This window comes from Heptranchias perlo, chromosome 6 (assembly GCF_035084215.1).
Source record: "Heptranchias perlo isolate sHepPer1 chromosome 6, sHepPer1.hap1, whole genome shotgun sequence".
Lineage (NCBI taxonomy): Eukaryota > Metazoa > Chordata > Chondrichthyes > Hexanchiformes > Hexanchidae > Heptranchias > Heptranchias perlo.
Window position 1 is genome coordinate 24,231,099 of NC_090330.1, and position 20,301 is coordinate 24,251,399.

Below are 20,301 nucleotides of genomic sequence, written 5' to 3' on the forward strand. Positions count from 1 at the left end.
TTAATATGTTAGAGTTTAACTTAACAAAAAATAATTTTAATTAATTTTAAAATACTATCAAATCTCCCATAACATTGCTTATGGTGAGTCAAAGAATATGTATTTTCATAGCAGCAGTGTTATGCCATGTAGTGTATTACACAATACAAAATTTTAACTAGGCACTAATACCATACCTTGAATCTCCTAAATATTTAAACAGCCATATTCTAAATACCAAGTCAAGATATCTAGTTTAAAAGGACCTTAGTTACCAGAATAGGCTTAGAGAGCTGGGATGTTTACTGTATAAAAATGTCGACTTCAAGGAGATATGATTGAGGTCTTTAAATAATGAAAAGATTAGAGTCGGTCCATGTGGATAGACCATTTGAGTTAGATAGGTGAAGGAGGACCAGGAGGCATGAGTACAAGTTATGTAAGCATTGAATTAGTTTAGATGCAGGAGGTATTTCTTTTCATAGAGTTGTCGACCTATGGACCAACTTACTGGTTCATGCAGAGAGTGTGGATTTGCTGTAAACATTCAATAGGGTATTGGATGAGTTTCTGACTGTGGCCGACATTACTTTGTACAGAAGGTGAGATACTGGAGATATATTCCTGAAACTTGTTTGTTTGCCTTCAGGGGTCAGAGAGGAATTTCCCAGAGTTTTTTTTTCCTAAATTAACCCAGGGTGATTCTTTGATTTTTTTGCCTCTCTAGAAGATTGCATACGCAGCTGGTTAGTGGGGTGGTGGGTGGTGGATGGGGGTCATTGTGTGCATACATTTAACCAAGACAATATGGAACAGGTTTGATGGATCAGCTGGTCTTTTCCTATTCTTCATTTTCATATGTCTCCCTGTGTGGCAACTGCAATTCTGTAGGAAGCATGAAGAAAAAGGAGAAAAAGGATAAGAGGAGGAGAGAGAAAAAAAAAGTGAAGAAGGGAAGAGATATGAAAGTGAGGGAGGTGAAAAACAGAAATAGAGAAGACGAAAGTAAGACAGTGAAACAGAAGCAAGAAAAACAGAAGTGGAGAAGAAGAGTGAAAAATATAAGTCGGAGAGAGCGAAAAACAAGTGGAAAAGAGTGAAAAACAGAAGCTAAAGAGAGTGAACAGCAGAAAAGAGTGAAAAACAGAAGAGTGTGAAAAACAGGAATGGAGGAGTGTGAAAAACAGAAATGGAGGAGTGTGAAAAACAGAAATGGAGGAGTGTGAAAAACAGAAATGGAAAAGAATGAACAACATAAAATGAAGGATAGTGAATAACAGAAGTAAAGTTGGGGAGGGGAAGAGAGGTAGACACATGTATACATACACAGATTGAAGTGGAATAGGGAAAGGGAATTTTTTTTTGCAATATTATCACTACCAGTATCCTGAGCTAGAGTGGAATGAGTGGCATGAGAAGCTGAGCGTTCTTTGGTGAGGCCCAGCCAGAATAATAACCTTTCTGTGGTGTACTCAATAATTAGCTGAACAAAATACTCCTCAAAACTGACATAATTGCTTTATTATTTTCAGGCTGCTCCAATTGACATTCTTCATACTTAATGATATTTATTAAAAAAAACAATAAATGCATCAATCAAAAGCATTGAATTTTATTCTGCCAATTTACTTCTTTTGACAGCAAAGTGTTATCTGATTAAACATAAAAGGGCAAAAACTATATTTGACTTTCTTCACAATAAGCATTAAGTGTGTCAAGCTTTATGAAATCTATATTTCAGCAGATTTTCATTAATACTGTTATCAACACAGCTTAAATAATCAATACCTGCTATCATGTCATCCACTTTGCTCATCTTTAGTAACACTTGTTCAATGAGGCCAACCTCTGTGCTTGCTTGAAGGTTGCGTACACTCTTGCGCAGAATGGCTGTGAACATACTCCAAATCTCTGCCTGGCAGGTGACATCACAGTGTTCAAGAAGTTCTATCATGCAGGCTATACTCTCTGCATCTTGAATGATGAAGTTAATTTCCAAATCAAATTCTCCACCAACCAGCTGTCAAGGCGGAGGGGAGGGGCGGGGAAGAGGGTTGGGAAAAAGAAAAGGAAAAATTATTTAACAGCTTCATCTTTTTAAATAATGTCACACAATTTCAAAACATTTAAATCATAACAGCATTTCTGCTTCAGGTTATAATGTCCAACATCAGTGATTTTTACAAAGCTACTTTAGTAAGCTCCCCCGTTGACACAGCAAGTTTATCCAGTAAATAAGATGAGCTAGGAGGGCTCTGTGCTTCATCTCTACTCTATCCTGAGTTAACTAATTCAGCCAGGGAAGCAGTAGGAACACTACAATTAGCCTTAGTGCCCTTGTCTTGAGGACAAAATCAGCCACAGCTCCCATTCCTGAACATTAACCAACACCCTTGCTGTAAGTGCAAGTGCATGTGAACATCAGGTGAGAAAAGAATAGGGCTCAGCTATGATGACCCTCAGTCCAATAACCTGTTGACTTTCACTGTTAACACTCAATACGAGTAATGGAACCATATCCCAAAAAGGAAATAATACATTCTAAGTGGGGAAGGAGAGAAAGGGAGAAAATTGACAAGAATATTTTTAAAAATACAACTATAAAGAAAAAAATACCTCCAGACACAACTATTCCAATGCTCTCCTGGCCAGCCTCCCTCCTTCCACCCTCTGTAAACTTGAGCTCATCCAAAATTCTGCTGCCCATATCCTAACTCGCACCAAGTCCCCATATTCCCATCACCCCTGTGCTCCCTAAACTACAATGGCTCCCGGTCCAGCAACACCTCGATTTAAAAATTCTCATCCTTGTGTTCAAATCTCTCCATGGCCTCGCCCTCCCTTTCTCTGTAACCTCCTCCAGCCATACAGCTCCTGTCACCCGCACCCCCACCAAGCTCTCCGCACACCTCCAATTCAGTGCTCTTGTGCGTCCCCGATTTTCATCGCTCCACCGCGCCGTGCCTAGGCCCTAAGCTTTCTGGAATTTCCTCCCTAAACCTCTCCGTCTCTCTATCCTCCTTAAGTCGCTCCTTAAAACCTACCTCTGATCTAGCTTTTGGTCACCTGTCCTATTGTCTCTATGTAGCTCGGAATCAAATTCTGTCTGATAACGCTCCTGTGAAATGTCTTGGGACGTTTTCACTATGTTATAGGTGCTATATAAATGCAAGTTGTTGTTGTAGTAAATGTGCGTTCCATCTGTGCAGTTGTTTGAAAGTCATGATTCACAACTTCCATTTTTGGCTACTGGAACCACACCCTTGCTGGGAAAACTCCATACAGATCACCAATTAGAATTATATGTGCAGCAGAGTAACTGTCACACTGGAATCAAACTAAACACTTTGAGGTAGCACACTAACAATCCTTTGTAGCACATCTTCAGTGACACTACTAAAATATATTTCAGTGTTTCTAATTCAAACATCCAAAAACGAAACTAACTAAAACAAACGCAGAGTACTTCAATTCTTGGGTGGCTTTAACTCAATGGCTGGTCTCATTCCCAAAGCAATTTAAGGGCTTGAGGGTGAATTGTATGCTAACTGGATAAGTGAATCCTACTGCCAAAACCCATAGCTTCTATATCCTCTAATTCATTTGCTCGCTCCTTTATGCAGGTGGTTCAATCACCTGTTGAAGCAAATGAATAAGGTTCCATAACCAATACTAATAAAATAACCGATGCCTAGAAAGACTCAGGGCCAAGAAACTTTCAATTTCTCAGCCACGAATACAAAAGAGGGATTCCTCCATTTCAGGTATCATCAATTAGCATTAGCTCAAACATAACTTTCCTGTGAAGTAGGAATTGATACGCACGCTCCTCTGCCAGATCTAGGTAACTGACACATGGTTAGCATACTATTTCATAGGAGTACAGCCTGATCCTGCTTCTTAGACCACAGAAGGAAGACATTTCATCTATCGTGTCTGTACGTCTTTTAATTTGAGCCAGCTGAAATGTTCATGAACAGAATCTAACAACTTACATTTTTATTGTGCTACTCACACATGGAGACACATCCCAGATTGTTAACATGGTAGTGGACTGAGCAGGACAGAGAGAGGAATTAGGAGGGGCAAAAGTATGTTCACAGTAAAGGGTCTTTGAAGGGAAGGAGGGAAGCGACAAGGCAGAGGTGCTGAGGAGGCATAGCAGCTGAAGGAGCAGCCGTTAAATGTTCGAGTGAAGGAGTAAAGGGTGCGCATGTATGATGGGAATCTTAATGTTGATTCTCCAGGGCACAGGGAGTCAGTGAAGCTTGGCAAGAATGGGGTGACGGGTTGCCTTAGAGCAGGTGAGAACAGGGTCCACTGCATTGTCAATGATTTTTGGTTTACGGAGGATGGAAGTGGGGAGGCCAGCACAGACAGCATTGAACAAGTTCAACCTCAAAGTGATAAAGGCATTGATTAGAGTTTCGATAGCTGAGGAGGGAAATGTTTCAGAAGTAAAAGAAAGCAGCCTTAGTAATGCATCAGATGTGGCAGGGATGCAGAGTGCAAAATCAAATAGGACCCCACGATTCCATAGCTCTGGGCTTGGCCTGAGAGTGCAGCCAGAAAGGTTAATGGAGTCAAGACCAGTGGCACATGGGTGTTCATTGGTGCTGAAGAGGATAGCTTCATTTAGCTACAAGGAGTTGCGGTTCATCCAGGACTGCTTAGCGGACAGGCAATTGTGGTGAGAATGTGGAATTCCCTACCACATGGAGTGGTTGAGGCGAATAGCATAGATGCATTTAAGGGGAAGCTAGATAAAGTACATGAGGGAAGAAGGCATAGAAGGATATGTTGATAGGGTGAAATAAAGTAAGGTAGGAGGAGGCTCGTGTGGCCTGCTTCTGAGCTGTAAAGTTCTATGTAATTGGAGAGAGTTGTAACAACCCTGGGTCAATGGAGAAAGCAAAGAGGAGGAGCTGGGCGGCATTGATATGTATATGTGAAAGCTGATCCCATATTTCCAGGAGATAACACACAAAACATTTGAAAGGCTGGAAAAGACCAGCTGGTCCCATTAAGCCTGTCTCATCCTGACATGGTTCCACACACCATCACCCCCATCCCTGACACAGTAAGACAATCTCCTGGGACAGGCAAAAAAATCGTTAACTCTAGGAAATTCCTCTCCAAGTGTGAAGTGGAGGTATTCGAGGAGGATAGAATGGTCCACAGAAGTCAAGCAGGACATAACTGGTTGCTTGACCAGGGGAGAGCAGAGGAGGGGGATGAAAGAGAAAAAGAGAGAGAGAGAGAGAGAGAGAGAGATTGGGAGTGGTGGGTGAAGGCAGAAGGGCATTGGAAAAGTTGCAGAAAAGGAGGGGAGAGGGGCATGGAAGAGGGAGGGGAGAACTGCATATGCCAGATTTTTAAAATAATATATAGTACTCAGTCTCGTGTGGCATTACAAGTGGGGAATCAAGTCCTGTACGATGTTAAAAGATCATCTCTCTGTTTCCAAAGAATGTGATGCCAATCCCTCCTAAAACAGTGGATAACAGAACCTTTTACAATAATGACACAGAAATTAAAAATTAACAGAACAAACTAGAAAATGTGTTGCTTTTTTGACACAATGCAATTACAGCAGGAAAACTGAACCCAGACACACCAGCACAATCACCTGCATCACAACTAACTGGCATCAGCGAAAAGATACTGATGAGCATTGATGCATAGAAAAACAGGCACCATTAATAAATTCACAGAGCAGTGACCACCAACAAATTACGGCAGCAATGGACAGTAATCAATTAATAAATTAACACCAGTAAATTAAATGATGAAGTGGACAGTGAATTAATAAATTCATAGACCAGCAGACACAACAGGAAAACCAGTAAATAAATGGAATAACAGACATATGAGCAAATCAATAAGGGGCATAACAAATTAGTAAATTAGTGGTGTAGCAGACAACAGAAAATCAATAAGTTCATACTGTAGCAGGCACACCAAGTCAATTATTTAATGGAGCAGCAAGCATAGCAACAAATTAATAAATTAATAAGTAATAGGCACCAGTGAATGAATGAAGCAGCGGGCACTTGAACAAATCAATAAATTAATGAAACAGTGCGCACCAGTAAATTAATATTCAAAGACCAACAGGGCATGCCAGCAAACAAATTCATGGAGCAGTAAGTGATGAATAAATTAATGGAAGAAGAGGCATTGGGGCAGGGGCAAGGTCAAAATGCAGTCACGGTGAGATCAGAGGTAATAGCAGTCGGGGTCAGAGGCTACTAGTCGCAATGTGGGGAGCCACAGGTTGATGAAAGGAAAGATTGCAACAGTCTGTCCAGCCTTTACCATCATTGTGCAAAGGGAATAAGAGGGACTGCTGCCATTCCAATCATTCCCAGTCCCTCCTAGTCAACTTATCTCATAATACTTACTTTGCAATGCTTAACTATTTTATTGTAAACAATTTTACAACACCAAGTTATAGTCCAGCAATTTTATTTTAAATTCACAAGCTTTCGGAGCCTTCCTCCTTCGTCAGATGAACGATGTGAAAATGAAATCCTCGAAATGAAATCGCATTTATAATTCACAGAACAATGCTTGGTGATTACAGACAGTTTTTTCAACTGCCCGTTGCCAAGGCAATCAGTGTGCAGACAGACAGGTGTTACCTGCCAGGTCTCAATATATAAATCACCAAAAAAAAACAACAAACAAAAAAAAGAGATAGAGAGGTAGAAACATAGAAAAGACAGCAACTGACCCGTTATATTAAAAACAGATAACATTTGTTCGCTGGTGGGGTAACGTGTAGCGTGACATGAACCCAAGATCCCGGTTGAGGCCGTCCTCATGGGTGCGGAACTTGGCTATCAATTTCTGCTCGACGATTTTGCGTTGTCGTGTGTCTCGAAGGCCGCCTTGGAGTACGCTTACCCAAAGGTCGGTGGATGAATGTCCATGACTGCTGAAGTGTTCCCCGACTGGGAGGGAACCCTCCTGTTTGGCGATTGTTGCGCGGTGTCCATTCATCCATTGTCGCAGCGTCTGCATGGTCTCGCCAATGTACCATGCTCTGGGGCATCCTTTCCTGCAACGTATGAGGTAGACAACGTTGGCCGAGTCACAGGAGTATGAACCATGCACCTGGTGGGTGGTGTCCTCTCGTGTGATGGTGGTATCTGTGTCGATGATCTGGCATGTCTTGCAGAGGTTACCGTGGCAGGGTTGTGTGGTGTCGTGGACGCTGTTCTCTTGAAAGCTAGGTAATTTGCTGCGAACGATGGTCTGTTTGAGGTTGGGTGGCTGTTTAAAGGCGAGTAGTGGAGGTGTGGGGATGGCCATAGCGAGGTGTTTGTCCTCATTGATGACATGTTGAAGGCTGCGGAGAACATGGCGTAGTTTCTCCGCTCCGGGGAAGTACTGGACGACAAAGGGTACTCTGTTGGTTGCGTCCCATGTTAGTCTCCTGAGGAGGTCGATGCGATTTTTCGCTGTGGCCCGTCGGAACTGTCGATCGATGAGTCGAGCGTCATATCCCGTTCTTACTAGGGCGTCTTTCAGCGTCTGCAGGTGTCCATCGCGTTCCTCCTCGTCTGAGCAGACCCTGTGTATTCGCAGGGCCTGTCCATAGGGGATGGCCTCTTTGACATGGTTAGGGTGGAAGCTGGAAAAGTGGAGCATCGTGAGGTTGTCCGTGGGCTTACGGGAGAGTGAGGTGCTGAGGTGCCCGTCTTTGATGGAGATTCGTGTGTCCAAGAAAGAAACTGATTCTGAGGAGTAGTCCATGGTGAGCTTGATGGTGGGATGGAACTTGTTGATGTTATCGTGTAGTCTCTTTAGTGATTCCTTGCCGTGGGTCCATAGAAAGAAAATGTCGTCGATGTATCTGGTGTATAGTGTTGGTTGGAGGTCTTGTGCAGTGAAGAAGTCCTGCTCGAACTTGTGCATGAAAATGTTGGCGTATTGGGGTGCGAATTTGGTCCCCATGGCTGTTCCGTGTGTTTGGGTAAAGAACTGGTTATCGAAGGTGAAGACGTTGTGATCCAGGATGAAGCGGATGAGTTGTAGGATGGCGTCCGGAGATTGGCTGTTGTTGGTGTTGAGTATTGATGCTGTCGCAGCGATGCCGTCATCGTGGGGGATACTGGTGGATAGTGCCGAGACGTCCATCGTGGTGAGAAGTGTTCCTGGTTCAACTGGTCCGTGGGTACTGAGTTTTTGTAGGAAGTCTGTAGTGTCGCGACAGAAGCTGGGAGTTCCCTGTACGATGGGTTTCAGGATGCCCTCGATGTATCCAGAGAGGTTCTCACACAGGGTTCCGTTGCCTGATACGATAGGACGTCCGGGTGTGTTGGCTTTGTGTATCTTTGGGAGGCAGTAGAAGTCTCCCACGCGGGGAGTACGTGGGATGAGAGTACGTAGGATGCTTTGAAGGTCTGGATCGAAGGTCTTGATCAGTTTGTTGAGCTGGTGGGTGTGTTCTTTGGTCGGATCTGCGGGTAACCGTCTGTAGTGTTCCTGGTTATCCAGTTGTCGGTATGCTTCTTTGCAATAGTCCGTTCTGTTCTGTATGACTATGGCTCCTCCTTTGTCCGCTGGTTTGATGACGATGTTGCGGTTGGTCTTGAGAGCGTTGATGGCGTTGCGTTGTGCTCGGGTGACATTCTGGACTGTCTTCTGAGTGCGGCTGATGAATCTGGCATTGACGCATTTCCTGACCGCTTGAGCATACATGTCCAGCTGAGGGCAGCGACCCTCCGGAGGAGTCCAGTTTGACTCTTTCCTCTTCGGTTGCTGTACCGCGGATCCCTCTGTCTGCTGTTCCGGATCGTCGATTGTCTCATTGGGTCTCTTCGGTTGCTGTACCGCGGATCCCTCTGTCTCCCAATGAGACAATCGACGGTCCGGAACAGCAGACAGAGGGATCCGCGGTACAGCAACCGAAGAGGAAAGAGTCAAACTGGACTCCTCCGGAGGGTCGCTGCCCTCAGCTGGACATGTATGCTCAAGCGGTCAGGAAATGCGTCAATGCCAGATTCATCAGCCGCACTCAGAAGACAGTCCAGAATGTCACCCGAGCACAACGCAACGCCATCAACGCTCTCAAGACCAACCGCAACATCGTCATCAAACCAGCGGACAAAGGAGGAGCCATAGTCATACAGAACAGAACGGACTATTGCAAAGAAGCATACCGACAACTGGACAACCAGGAACACTACAGACGGTTACCCGCAGATCCGACCAAAGAACACACCCACCAGCTCAACAAACTGATCAAGACCTTCGATCCAGACCTTCAAAGCATCCTACGTACTCTCATCCCACGTACTCCCCGCGTGGGAGACTTCTACTGCCTCCCAAAGATACACAAAGCCAACACACCCGGACGTCCTATCGTATCAGGCAACGGAACCCTGTGTGAGAACCTCTCTGGATACATCGAGGGCATCCTGAAACCCATCGTACAGGGAACCCCCAGCTTCTGTCGCGACACTACAGACTTCCTACAAAAACTCAGTACCCACGGACCAGTTGAACCAGGAACACTTCTCACCACGATGGACGTCTCGGCACTATACACCAGTATCCCCCACGATGACGGCATCGCTGCGACAGCATCAATACTCAACACCAACAACAGCCAATCTCCGGACGCCATCCTACAACTCATCCGCTTCATCCTGGATCACAATGTCTTCACCTTCGATAACCAGTTCTTTACCCAAACACACGGAACAGCCATGGGGACCAAATTCGCACCCCAATACGCCAACATTTTCATGCACAAGTTCGAGCAGGACTTCTTCACTGCACAAGACCTCCAACCAACACTATACACCAGATACATCGACGACATTTTCTTTCTATGGACCCACGGCGAAGAATCACTGAAGAGACTACACGATAACATCAACAAGTTCCATCCCACCATCAAGCTCACCATGGACTACTCCTCAGAATCAGTTTCTTTCTTGGACACACGAATCTCCATCAAAGACGGGCACCTCAGCACCTCACTCTCCCGTAAGCCCACGGACAACCTCACGATGCTCCACTTTTCCAGCTTCCACCCTAACCACGTCAAAGAGGCCATCCCCTATGGACAGGCCCTGCGAATACACAGGGTCTGCTCAGACGAGGAGGAACGCGATGGACACCTACAGACGCTGAAAGACGCCCTAGTAAGAACGGGATATGACGCTCGACTCATCGATCGACAGTTCCGACGGGCCACAGCAAAAAATCGCATAGACCTCCTCAGGAGACTAACACGGGACGCAACCAACAGAGTACCCTTTGTCGTCCAGTACTTCCCTGGAGCGGAGAAACTACGCCATGTTCTCCGCAGCCTTCAACATGTCATCAATGAGGACAAACACCTCGCTATGGCCATCCCCACACCTCCACTACTCGCCTTTAAACAGCCACCCAACCTCAAACAGACCATCGTTCGCAGCAAATTACCTAGCTTTCAAGAGAACAGCGTCCACGACACCACACAACCCTGCCACGGTAACCTCTGCAAGACATGCCAGATCATCGACACAGATACCACCATCACACGAGAGGACACCACCCACCAGGTGCATGGTTCATACTCCTGTGACTCGGCCAACGTTGTCTACCTCATACGTTGCAGGAAAGGATGCCCCAGAGCATGGTACATTGGCGAGACCATGCAGACGCTGCGACAACGGATGAACAGACACCGCGCAACAATCGCCAAACAGGAGGGTTCCCTCCCAGTCGGGGAACACTTCAGCAGTCATGGACATTCATCCACCGACCTTCGGGTAAGCGTACTCCAAGGCGGCCTTCGAGACACACGACAACGCAAAATCGTCGAGCAGAAATTGATAGCCAAGTACCGCACCCATGAGGACGGCCTCAACCGGGATCTTGGGTTCATGTCACGCTACACGTTACCCCACCAGCGAACAAATGTTATCTGTTTTTAATATAACGGGTCAGTTGCTGTCTTTTCTATGTTTCTACCTCTCTATCTCTGTTTTTTTTTTGTTTGTTGTTTTTTTTTGGTGATTTGTATATTCTGAGACCTGGCAGGTAACACCTGTCTGTCTGCACACTGATTGCCTTGGCAACGGGCAGTTGAAAAAACTGTCTGTAATCACCAAGCATTGTTCTGTGAATTATAAATGCGATTTCATTTCGAGGATTTCATTTTCACATCGTTCACCTGACGAAAGAGGAAGCCTCCGAAAGCTTGTGAATTTAAAATAAAATTGCTGGACTATAACTTGGTGTTGTAAAATTGTTTACAATTGTCAACCCCAGTCCATCACCGGCATCTCCACATCATAACTATTTTATTGCAGACTCTTCCTTAAGTGATTTTTTTTTTCTCAATTGCTCAGTAAAGTCTACTGCTACCCTCTGTTTCTCTTAGCATTCTCCAACTGGCCCATTGTGGAAACCCGGCAGTTAAAATGGTGGCGGCACGAACGCATCGGGTAGCACAGACTGCCATTTTCACTACCTGCCCGCCCTATTCCCTCTGGGTCGTCAGGGTTAAAATCAGTCCACAGGTATTTTTAATGTGACAAGGCAAGGCAAACCAGTGCTGCTGGTCTCTTGGAAATCGTGCAGGAGGCTGTGCGAGCTCATGAGGTATAAGACGTCTAGTTATGCGATGACTATATATAGATTGACTCCTTACCATCACCGAGTCACCTTGAATGGGACACACTTTAAGGCAGTTGCGAGACACTGGCTGCTCATTCATGACAGTACATGGCAGCCTGTGAAGGACAACCATTATGTAAATAGCTAAGTTGTCCAGATGTGGAGGCTGTGGATGACCACAGAAATACCAGTGGACAGAGTTTGGCTGGAAAACTTTGGTTACACAGCGGTCATAGAAATGAGAGTAAGAACATAAGAACGTAAGAAATGGGAGCTGGAGGAGGCCAAGTGGCCCCTCAAGCCTGCTGCGCCATTCAATAAGATCATGGCTGATCTTCAACCTCGACTCCACTTTCCTGCCCGATCTCCATATCACTTGATTCCTTTAGTGTTCAAAGATTCATCCATGCAATTCGATGAATTTGGGAATAACAGATACGGAGGGGGTTATAAATAAGCAGTTCAAGAATAAATAGATCAGGGCAGTGCAGCGCAAAGCTAGTCTCATTAGTCCAGTGCAGGCAGATGCAGAAGTTCCACGAGGTCTGTGACATGCCACACCTGAAAACACTCAGAGAGCTGAGGCGATGTCAGACAAAGCTTGCCAGATCGACTCCAAGCACTATGGAGGCAGGTAGAGCTGCAGCAAGAAGCGTTGCTAGGGGTTTCACAGTTAAGGGACGCCTGGATAGTACTTACCAAGGGAGGATGGAGAAAGTGCAACCTGCCAACCACATCCAAGGGCTCAGACAGAAAGCTCACCTCACAAACTGAATCCGCCAGGACCACTCGGCTCCAGACCTCATTACAGCCTTGGTCCAAACATGGACAAAAGAGCTGAATTCCAGAGGTGAGGTGAGAGTGACTGCCCTTGACATCAAGGCAGCATTTGACCGAGTGTGGCACCAAGGAGCCCTAGTAAAATTGAAGTCAATGGGAATCAGGGGGAAAACTCTCCAGTGGCTGGAGTCATACCGAGCACAAAGGAAGATGGTAGTGGTTGTTGGAGGCCAATCATCTCAGCCCCAGGGCATTGCTGCAGGAGTTCCTCAGGGCAGTGTCCCAGGCCCAACCATCTTCAGCTGCTTCATCAATGACCTTCCCTCCATCATAAGGTCAGAAATGGGGATGTTCGTTGATGACTGCACAGTGTTCAGTTCCATTCGCAACCCCTCAGATAATGAAGCAGTCCGAGCCTGCATGCAGCAAGACCTGGACAACATCCAGGCTTGGGCTGATAAGTGGCAAGTAACATTCGCGCCAGATAAGTGCCAGGCAATGACCATCTCCAACAAGAGAGAGTCTAACCACCTCCCCTTGACATTCAACGGCATTACCATCGCCGAATCCCCCACCATCAACATCCTGGGGGTCACCATTGACCAGAAACTTAACTGGACCAGCCATATAAATACTGTGGCTACGAAAGCAGGTCAGAGGCTGGGTATTCTGCGGCGAGTGACTCACCTCCTGACTCCCCAAAGCCTTTCCACCATCTACAAGGCACAAGTCAGGAGTGCGATGGAATACTCTCCACTTGCCTGGATGAGTGCAGCTCCAGCAACACTCAAGAAGCTCGACACCATCCAAGATAAAGCAGCCCGCTTGATTGGCACCCCATCCACCATCCTAAACATTCACTCCCTTCACCACCGGCGCACTGTGGCTGCAGTGTGCACCATCCACAGGATGCACTGCAGCAACTCGCCAAGGCTTCTTCGACAGCACCTCCCAAACCCGCGACCTCTACCACCTAGAAGGACAAGGGCAGCAGGCACATGGGAACAACACCACCTGCACATTCCCCTCCAAGTCACACACCATCCCGACTTGGAAATATATCGCCGTTCCTTCATTGTCGCTGGGTCAAAATCCTGGAACTCCCTTCCTAACAGCACTGCGGGAGAACCGTCACCACACGGACTGCAGCGGTTCAAGAAGGCGGCTCACCACCACCTTCTCGAGGGCAATTAGGGATGGGCAATAAATGCCGGCCTTGCCAGCGACGCCCACATCCCGTGAACGAATTTTAAAAAACTGAATTTTTAAAAGGCACCATATCCTGAGAAGGTGTGTTCAGCCTATCAGGAGGACACAGGGTGTTCGGGAGGCAGTTTGTACCATACAGTGTTCAGGTAGAAATAGCTTTGTCTTACCTGAGCTATTTAGGTGAGATAGGGGGAGACATGGGAGGCCTCATGGTACACTGCCCAGCTGGGAACAGCGCATGCCATTCGGGGGGGTATGGCTACCTCATCCAGATGATGCACCTACAAGCAGAGATCGCCTGTGGCGGATCACAGGATCAGCACTAGTTACCCTGCCACACAACATATGAAATTGTAGTTGGCGCAAGAAGTCGATGGTGCCAAGTGCAGGGGCTACACACTTCTCGGGCAGGTTTCCTTGCAGCACGCAAGCTCCCAAAGGATGGAGGGCAATGGCAGGCATGATGGTGTACCGAGTGAGAAGTGCACGGTCGTCCACAAGCAACCTACATGGAGGAATGCTAATCAGTCACAATTCAGGATTCTGTGATCATTTTTTCCGGACTGCTTCATTATCTGAGGGGTTGCAAATGGAACTGAACACTGTGCAACCATCAGCGAACATCCCCATTTCTGACCTTATGATGGAGGGAAGATCATTGATGAAGCAGCTGAAGATGGCTGGGCCTAGGACACTGCCCTGAGGAACTCTTGCAGCAATGTCCTGGGGCTGAGATGATTGGCCACCAACAACCACTACCATCTTCCTTTGTGCTAGGTATGACTCCAGTCATTGGAGAGATTTCCCCCCCGATTCCCATTGACTTCAACTTTATCAGGGCTCCTTGGTGCCACACTCGGTCAAATGCTGCCTTGATGTCAAGGGCAATCACTCTCACCTCATTTCTGGAATTCAGCTCTTTTGTCCATGTTTGGACCAAGGCTGTAATGAGGTCTGGAGCAGAGTGGTCCTGGCGGAACCCAAACTGAGCATCGGTGAGCAGGTTATTGGTGAGTAAGTGCCGCTTGATAGCACGGACTGCAGTGGTTCAAGAAGCCGGCTCACCACCACCTTGTCAAGGGCAATTAGGGATGGGCAATAAAAGCCGGCCTCGCCAGCGACACCCACATCTCATGAACGAATAAAAAAAAAAGCACTGTCGACGACACCTTCCATCACTTTACTGATGATTGAGAGTAGACTGATGGGGCGGTAATTGGCCGGATTGGATTTATCCTGCTTTTTGTGGACAGGACATACCTGGGCAACTTTCCACATTGTCGAGTAGATGCCAGTGTTGTAGCTGTACTGGAATAGCTTGGCTTGAGGTGCAGCTAGTTCTGGAGCACAAGTCTTCAGCACTTCAGCCGGGACATTATCGGGGCCCATAGCCTTTGCTGTATCCAGTGTACTCAGTCGTTTCTTGATATCACGTGGAGTGAATTGAATTGGCTGGAGACTGGCTTCTGTGATGGTGGCAATATCGGGAGGAGGCCGAGATGGATCATCCACTCTGCACTTCTGGCTGAAGATGGTTGCAAACGCTTCAGCCTAGTCTTTTGCACTCACGTGCTGGACTCCGCCATCATTGAGGATGGGGATGTTTAGAGAGCCTCCTCCTCCTGTTGTTTAAATGTCCACCACCATTCACGACTGGATGTGGCAGGACTGCAAATCTTTGATCTGATCCGTTGGTTGTGAAATTGCTTAGCTCTGTCTATAGCATGTTGCTTCTACTGTTTAGCATGCATGCAGTCCTGAAATGTAGCTTCACCAGGTTAGCACCTCATTTTTAGGTACGCCTGGTGCTGCTCCTGGCATGCTCTTCTACACTCCTCATTGAACCAGGGTTGGTAATGATAGAGAGAGGAATATGCCGGGCCATGAGGTTACAGATTGTGCTGGAATACAATTCTGCTGCTGCTGATGGCCCACAACGCCTCATGGTTGCCCAGTTTTGAGCTGTTAGATTAATCTGTCCCATTTAGCACGGTGATAGTTGGATGGTATCCTCAGTGCAAAAACGGGACTTCGTCTCCATGAGGACTGTGTCATGGTCACTCCTACCAATTCTGTCATGGACAGATGCATTTGCGACAGGTAGATTGGTGAGGACGAGGTCAAGTTTTTCCCTCCTATTGGTTCGCTCACCACCTGCTGCAGGCCCAGTCTGGCAGCTATGTCCTTCAGGACTCTGCCAGCTCGGTCAGTCGTGATGCTACAGAGCCACTCTTCGTGATGAAGTCCTCCATCCAGAGTACATTCTGTGCTCTTGCTACCCTCAGTGCTTCCTCCAAGTGGTGTTCAACATGGAGGAGGACTGATTCATCAGCTGAGGGAGGGCGGTAGGTAGTAATCAGCAGGAGGTTTCCTTGCCCATGTTTGACCTGATGCCATGAGATTTCATGGGGTCTGGAATCAATGTTAAGGTCTCCTCCCTCCTGACTGTATATCACTGTACCGCCACCTCTGGTGGGTCTGTCCTGCCGGTGGGACAGGACATACCAGGGATGGTGATGGAAGAGTCTGGGACGTTGGCAGAAAGGTATGATTCTGTGAGTATGGGTATGTCAGGCTGTTGCTTGACTAGTCTGTGGGACAGCTCTCCCAATTTTGGCACAAGTCCGCAGAATGTACTCTGGGTGGGGGACTTCAATGTCCATCACCAAGAGTGGCTCGGTAGCACCACTACTGACCGAGCTGGCAGAGTCCTGAAGGACATAGCTGCTAGACTGGGCCTGCGGCAGGTGGTGAGCGAATCAACATGAGGGAAAAACTTACTTGACCTCATCCTCACCAATCTACCTGTCGCAAATGCATCTGTCCATGACAGTATTGGTAGGAGTGACCACCGCACAGTCCTCGTGGAGACGAAGTCCCGTCTTCGCACTGAGGACACCATCCAACGTGTTGTGTGGCACTACCACCGTGCTAAATGGGATAGATTCAGAACAGATCTGGCAGCTCAAAATTGGGCATCCATGAGGCGCTGTGGGCCATCAGCAGCAGCAGAATTATATTCCAGCACAATCTGTAACCTCATGGCCCGGCATATTCCTCACTCTACCATTACCAACAACGGATGGATCAACCCTGGTTCAATGAGGAGTGTAGAAGAGCATGCCAGGAGCAGCACCAGGCGTACTTAAAAATGAGGTGCCAACCTGTTGAAGCTACAACTCAGGACTACATGCATGCTAAACAGCGGAAGCAACATGCTATAGACAGAGCTAAGCGATTCCACAACCAACGGATCAGATCAAAGCTCTGCAGTCCTGCCACATCCAGTTGTGAATGGTGGTGGACAATTAAAGCATTTGCAAACATCTTCAGCCAGAAGTGCCGAGTGGATGATCCATCTCGGCCTCCTCCCGATATCACCACCATCACAGAAGCCAGTCTTCAACCAATTCGATTCACTCCACGTGATATCAAGAAACGGCTGAGTGCACTGGATACAGCAAAGTCTATGGGCCCCGACAACATCCCGGCTGTAGTGCTGAAGTCTTGTGCTCCAGAACTAGCTGCGCCTCGAGCCAAGCTGTTCCAGTACAGCTACAACATTGGCATCTACCCGACAACGTGGAAAATTGTCCAGGTATGTCCTGTCCACAGAAAGCAGGACAAATCCAATCCGGCCAATTACCACTCCATCAGTCTACTCTCAATCATCAGCAAAGTGATGGAAGGTGTCATCGAAAGTGCTATCAAGCGGCACTTACTCACTGATGCTCAGTTTGGGTTCCGCCAGGACCACTCGGCTGCAGACCTCATTACAGCCTTGGTCCAAACAGGGACAAGAGCTGAATTCCAGAGGTGAGGCGAGAGTGACTGCCCTTGACATCAAGGCAGCATTTGACCGAGTGTGGCTCCAAGGAGCCCTAGTAAAATTGAAGTCAATGGGAATCAGGGGGAAAACTCTCCAGTGGCTGGAGTCATACCTAGCACAAAGGAAGATGGTAGTGGTTGTTGGTGGCCAATCATCTCAGCCCCAGGACATTGCTGCAGGAGTTCCTCAGGGCAGTGTCCTAGGCCCAACCATCTTCAGCTGCTTCCTCAATGACCGTCCCTCCATCATAAGGTCAGAAATGGGGATGTTCGCTGATGATTGCAGTGTTCAGTTCCATTCGCAACCCCTCAGATAATGAAGCAGTCCGAGCCTGCATGCAGCAAGACCTGGACAACATCCAGGCTTGGGCTGATAAGTGGCAAGTAACATTCGCGCCAGACAAGTGCCAGGCAATGACCATCTCCAACAAGAGAGAGTCTAACCACCTCCCCTTGACATTCAACAGCATTACCATCGCCGAATCCCCCACCATCAACATCCTGGGGGTCACCATTGACCAGAAACTTAACTGGACCAGCCATATAAATACTGTGGCTACAAGAGCAGGTCAGAGGCTGGGTATTCTGCGGCGAGTGACTCACCTCCTGACTCCCCAAGGCCTTTCCACTCAAGAAGCTCGACACCATCCAGGACAAAGCAGCCCGCTTGATTGGCACCCCATCCACCACCCTAAACATTCACTCCCTTCACCACCGGCGCACAGTGGCTGCAGTGTGTACCATCCACAGGATGCAATGCAGCAACTCGCCAAGGCTTCTTCAACAGCACCTCCCAAACCAGTGACCTCTACCACCTAGAAGGACAAGAGCAGCAGGTACATGGGAACACCACCACCTGCACATTCCCCTCCAAGTCACACACCATCCCGACTTGGAAATATATCGCCGTTCCTTCATCGTCGCTGGGTCAAAATCCTGGAACGCCCTTCCTAACAGCACTGTGGGAGAACCTTCACCACACGCACTGCAGCGGTTCAAGGCGGCGGCTCACCACCACCTTTTCAAGGGCAATTAGGGATGGGCAATAAATGCCGGCCTCGCCAGCGATGCCCACATCCCAGGAACGAATAAAAAAAATCACTATTCTACCGTACCCTAATGTAAAGTAGTCTTATACTGTAATTCTTGCATTCAACACGACTCAGAACTGAAGCCTTCTGTTGTAAAACTCCATCTTGGAGGCTGTATCAGTGATTTGAGTTCCAAAAGCATACAGCAAAGACCAGCCTAAGTCTGTGTGTGCTGGAGCTTCAAGGAGGAATTAGTGGATGGTGCTTTAACATTTCCTTTCTTGGGGATCTTTCTGGATGAGACTTGGGACTCTTCTTTTGGGGTTTAACTATATTCTTGAGACATATCCCATCCTTTATGAGAATGCATTGGCAACTTTGCTTGGGAAAATTACTGTTTTTATTTCCAATAAGTAGAAAAACTTCACTTCCCAGGCTCAGTTGGGAGCACTGATTCCAGGGTTGGAATCGATCTAAACTCAGTTTTGAGTTTCTTGGTGTTCTTCAGCAGGAATCTAGATTCTCTCTTGAACTTTAAAGTAGAACATCCACTTTTAAGAGCTTGGAGATAAGTTGGATGACTCTTGCTGGAATATCTCAGAGATTGTTCAAAGCTCCAACACTGAAATAAATTCAGAGTTTCATTAGTTCTATAGAAAACTACTGAAAAAATTGGTGGAACTCAAAGCGGAAAAAGCACTGGACCCCGATGACATCCATCATAGTACTAAATGGCAAGTAGTGCTCATAAAACCATGAGTCAGGATGGGAGGGGAGAAAATTGGAAGGGGAAAAGAAATATTTAACAAGATTTTAAAAAAACAACTTGATTAGTATTCCAGTGATAAATTACTCAAACATTTAATTTCATGCTAAACAATTAATCTAAATACTGGTTTAATTTTGCTTTCTTTACTGAAGCTACAAAAATCTTGTTAAAATTTCCTTTCCCACCTCCCCATTAATGATTTGGGGAGGTGGGAAAGGAAGTTGCTCTCCAGAAACACAACAGAGTGATTTTTCATTTCTGAAGTTTTAAAGATCTCCTAAAAATTGCACTCCATTTTCCATCTGCAGTGTCAAGGAAATGCCAACTGTCTGTAGCCTACATAAGACCTATGGGTATCCTACTGCTTATCCATCTCCATCAGCAGAGAGGACAGAACAGTCACCCAAGACAGATGCATTTACAGTTTAGTTGCTCAAAAAGGAGCTATGCTTTCACTGCCACCCATGTATACAGGCCAAGGCAATCCATACCGGGACATGTCCAAAAAGATCCACATGCAGAGTCTTTAATTTACGAGGAAAACCACAAGAGAACTGTGTAATCTCCTGCAGGCAGTCTCTGAAATTGCATAGGGAACAGGAGGCTGTGCTAGTGATTGCCTTTGATTTGTACACCACTGAGTCCTTCCAAGCAAGTAGGTTTGTCCAATCTCATAACCAGCAGCGCACAGCTGCATTACAACAACAGCAACAACTTGCACTTATATAGCACTTTTAATGTAGTAAAACGTCCCAAGACGCTTCACAGGAGCGATTTTCAAACAAAATTTGACACCGAGCCACATAAGGAGATATTAAGACAGGTGACCAAAAGCTTGGAGAAAGTTAGATTTTAAGGAGCGTCTTAAAGGAGGAGAGGTAGAGAGGCCGAGGGGTTTAGGGAGGAAATTCCAGAGCATATGGCCTAGGCAGTTGAAGACACGGCCACCAATGATGGAGCGATTAAAATCGGGGATGCGCAAGAAGCCAGAATTGGAGGAGCGCAGAGATCGCAGAGGGTTGTAGGAGGTTACAGAGGTAAGGAAGGGCGAGGCCATGGAGGGATTTGAAAACAAGGACGAGA

At 46.8% G+C, this 20,301-nt stretch overlaps 1 protein-coding gene across 2 annotated transcripts in view; it reads right to left on the reverse strand.

Annotated features, from left to right (window-relative positions):
• nbeaa (neurobeachin a) overlaps positions 1 to 20,301 on the reverse strand; it is a 637,170-nt gene that overhangs the window by 556,810 nt on the left and 60,059 nt on the right. For both annotated transcript variants that reach the window (XM_067985944.1, XM_067985943.1), the window contains exon 2: positions 1,768 to 1,999. In XM_067985944.1, coding sequence (XP_067842045.1) covers positions 1,768 to 1,999 — 232 coding nt within the window. The remainder of the gene's footprint in view (positions 1 to 1,767; positions 2,000 to 20,301) is intronic.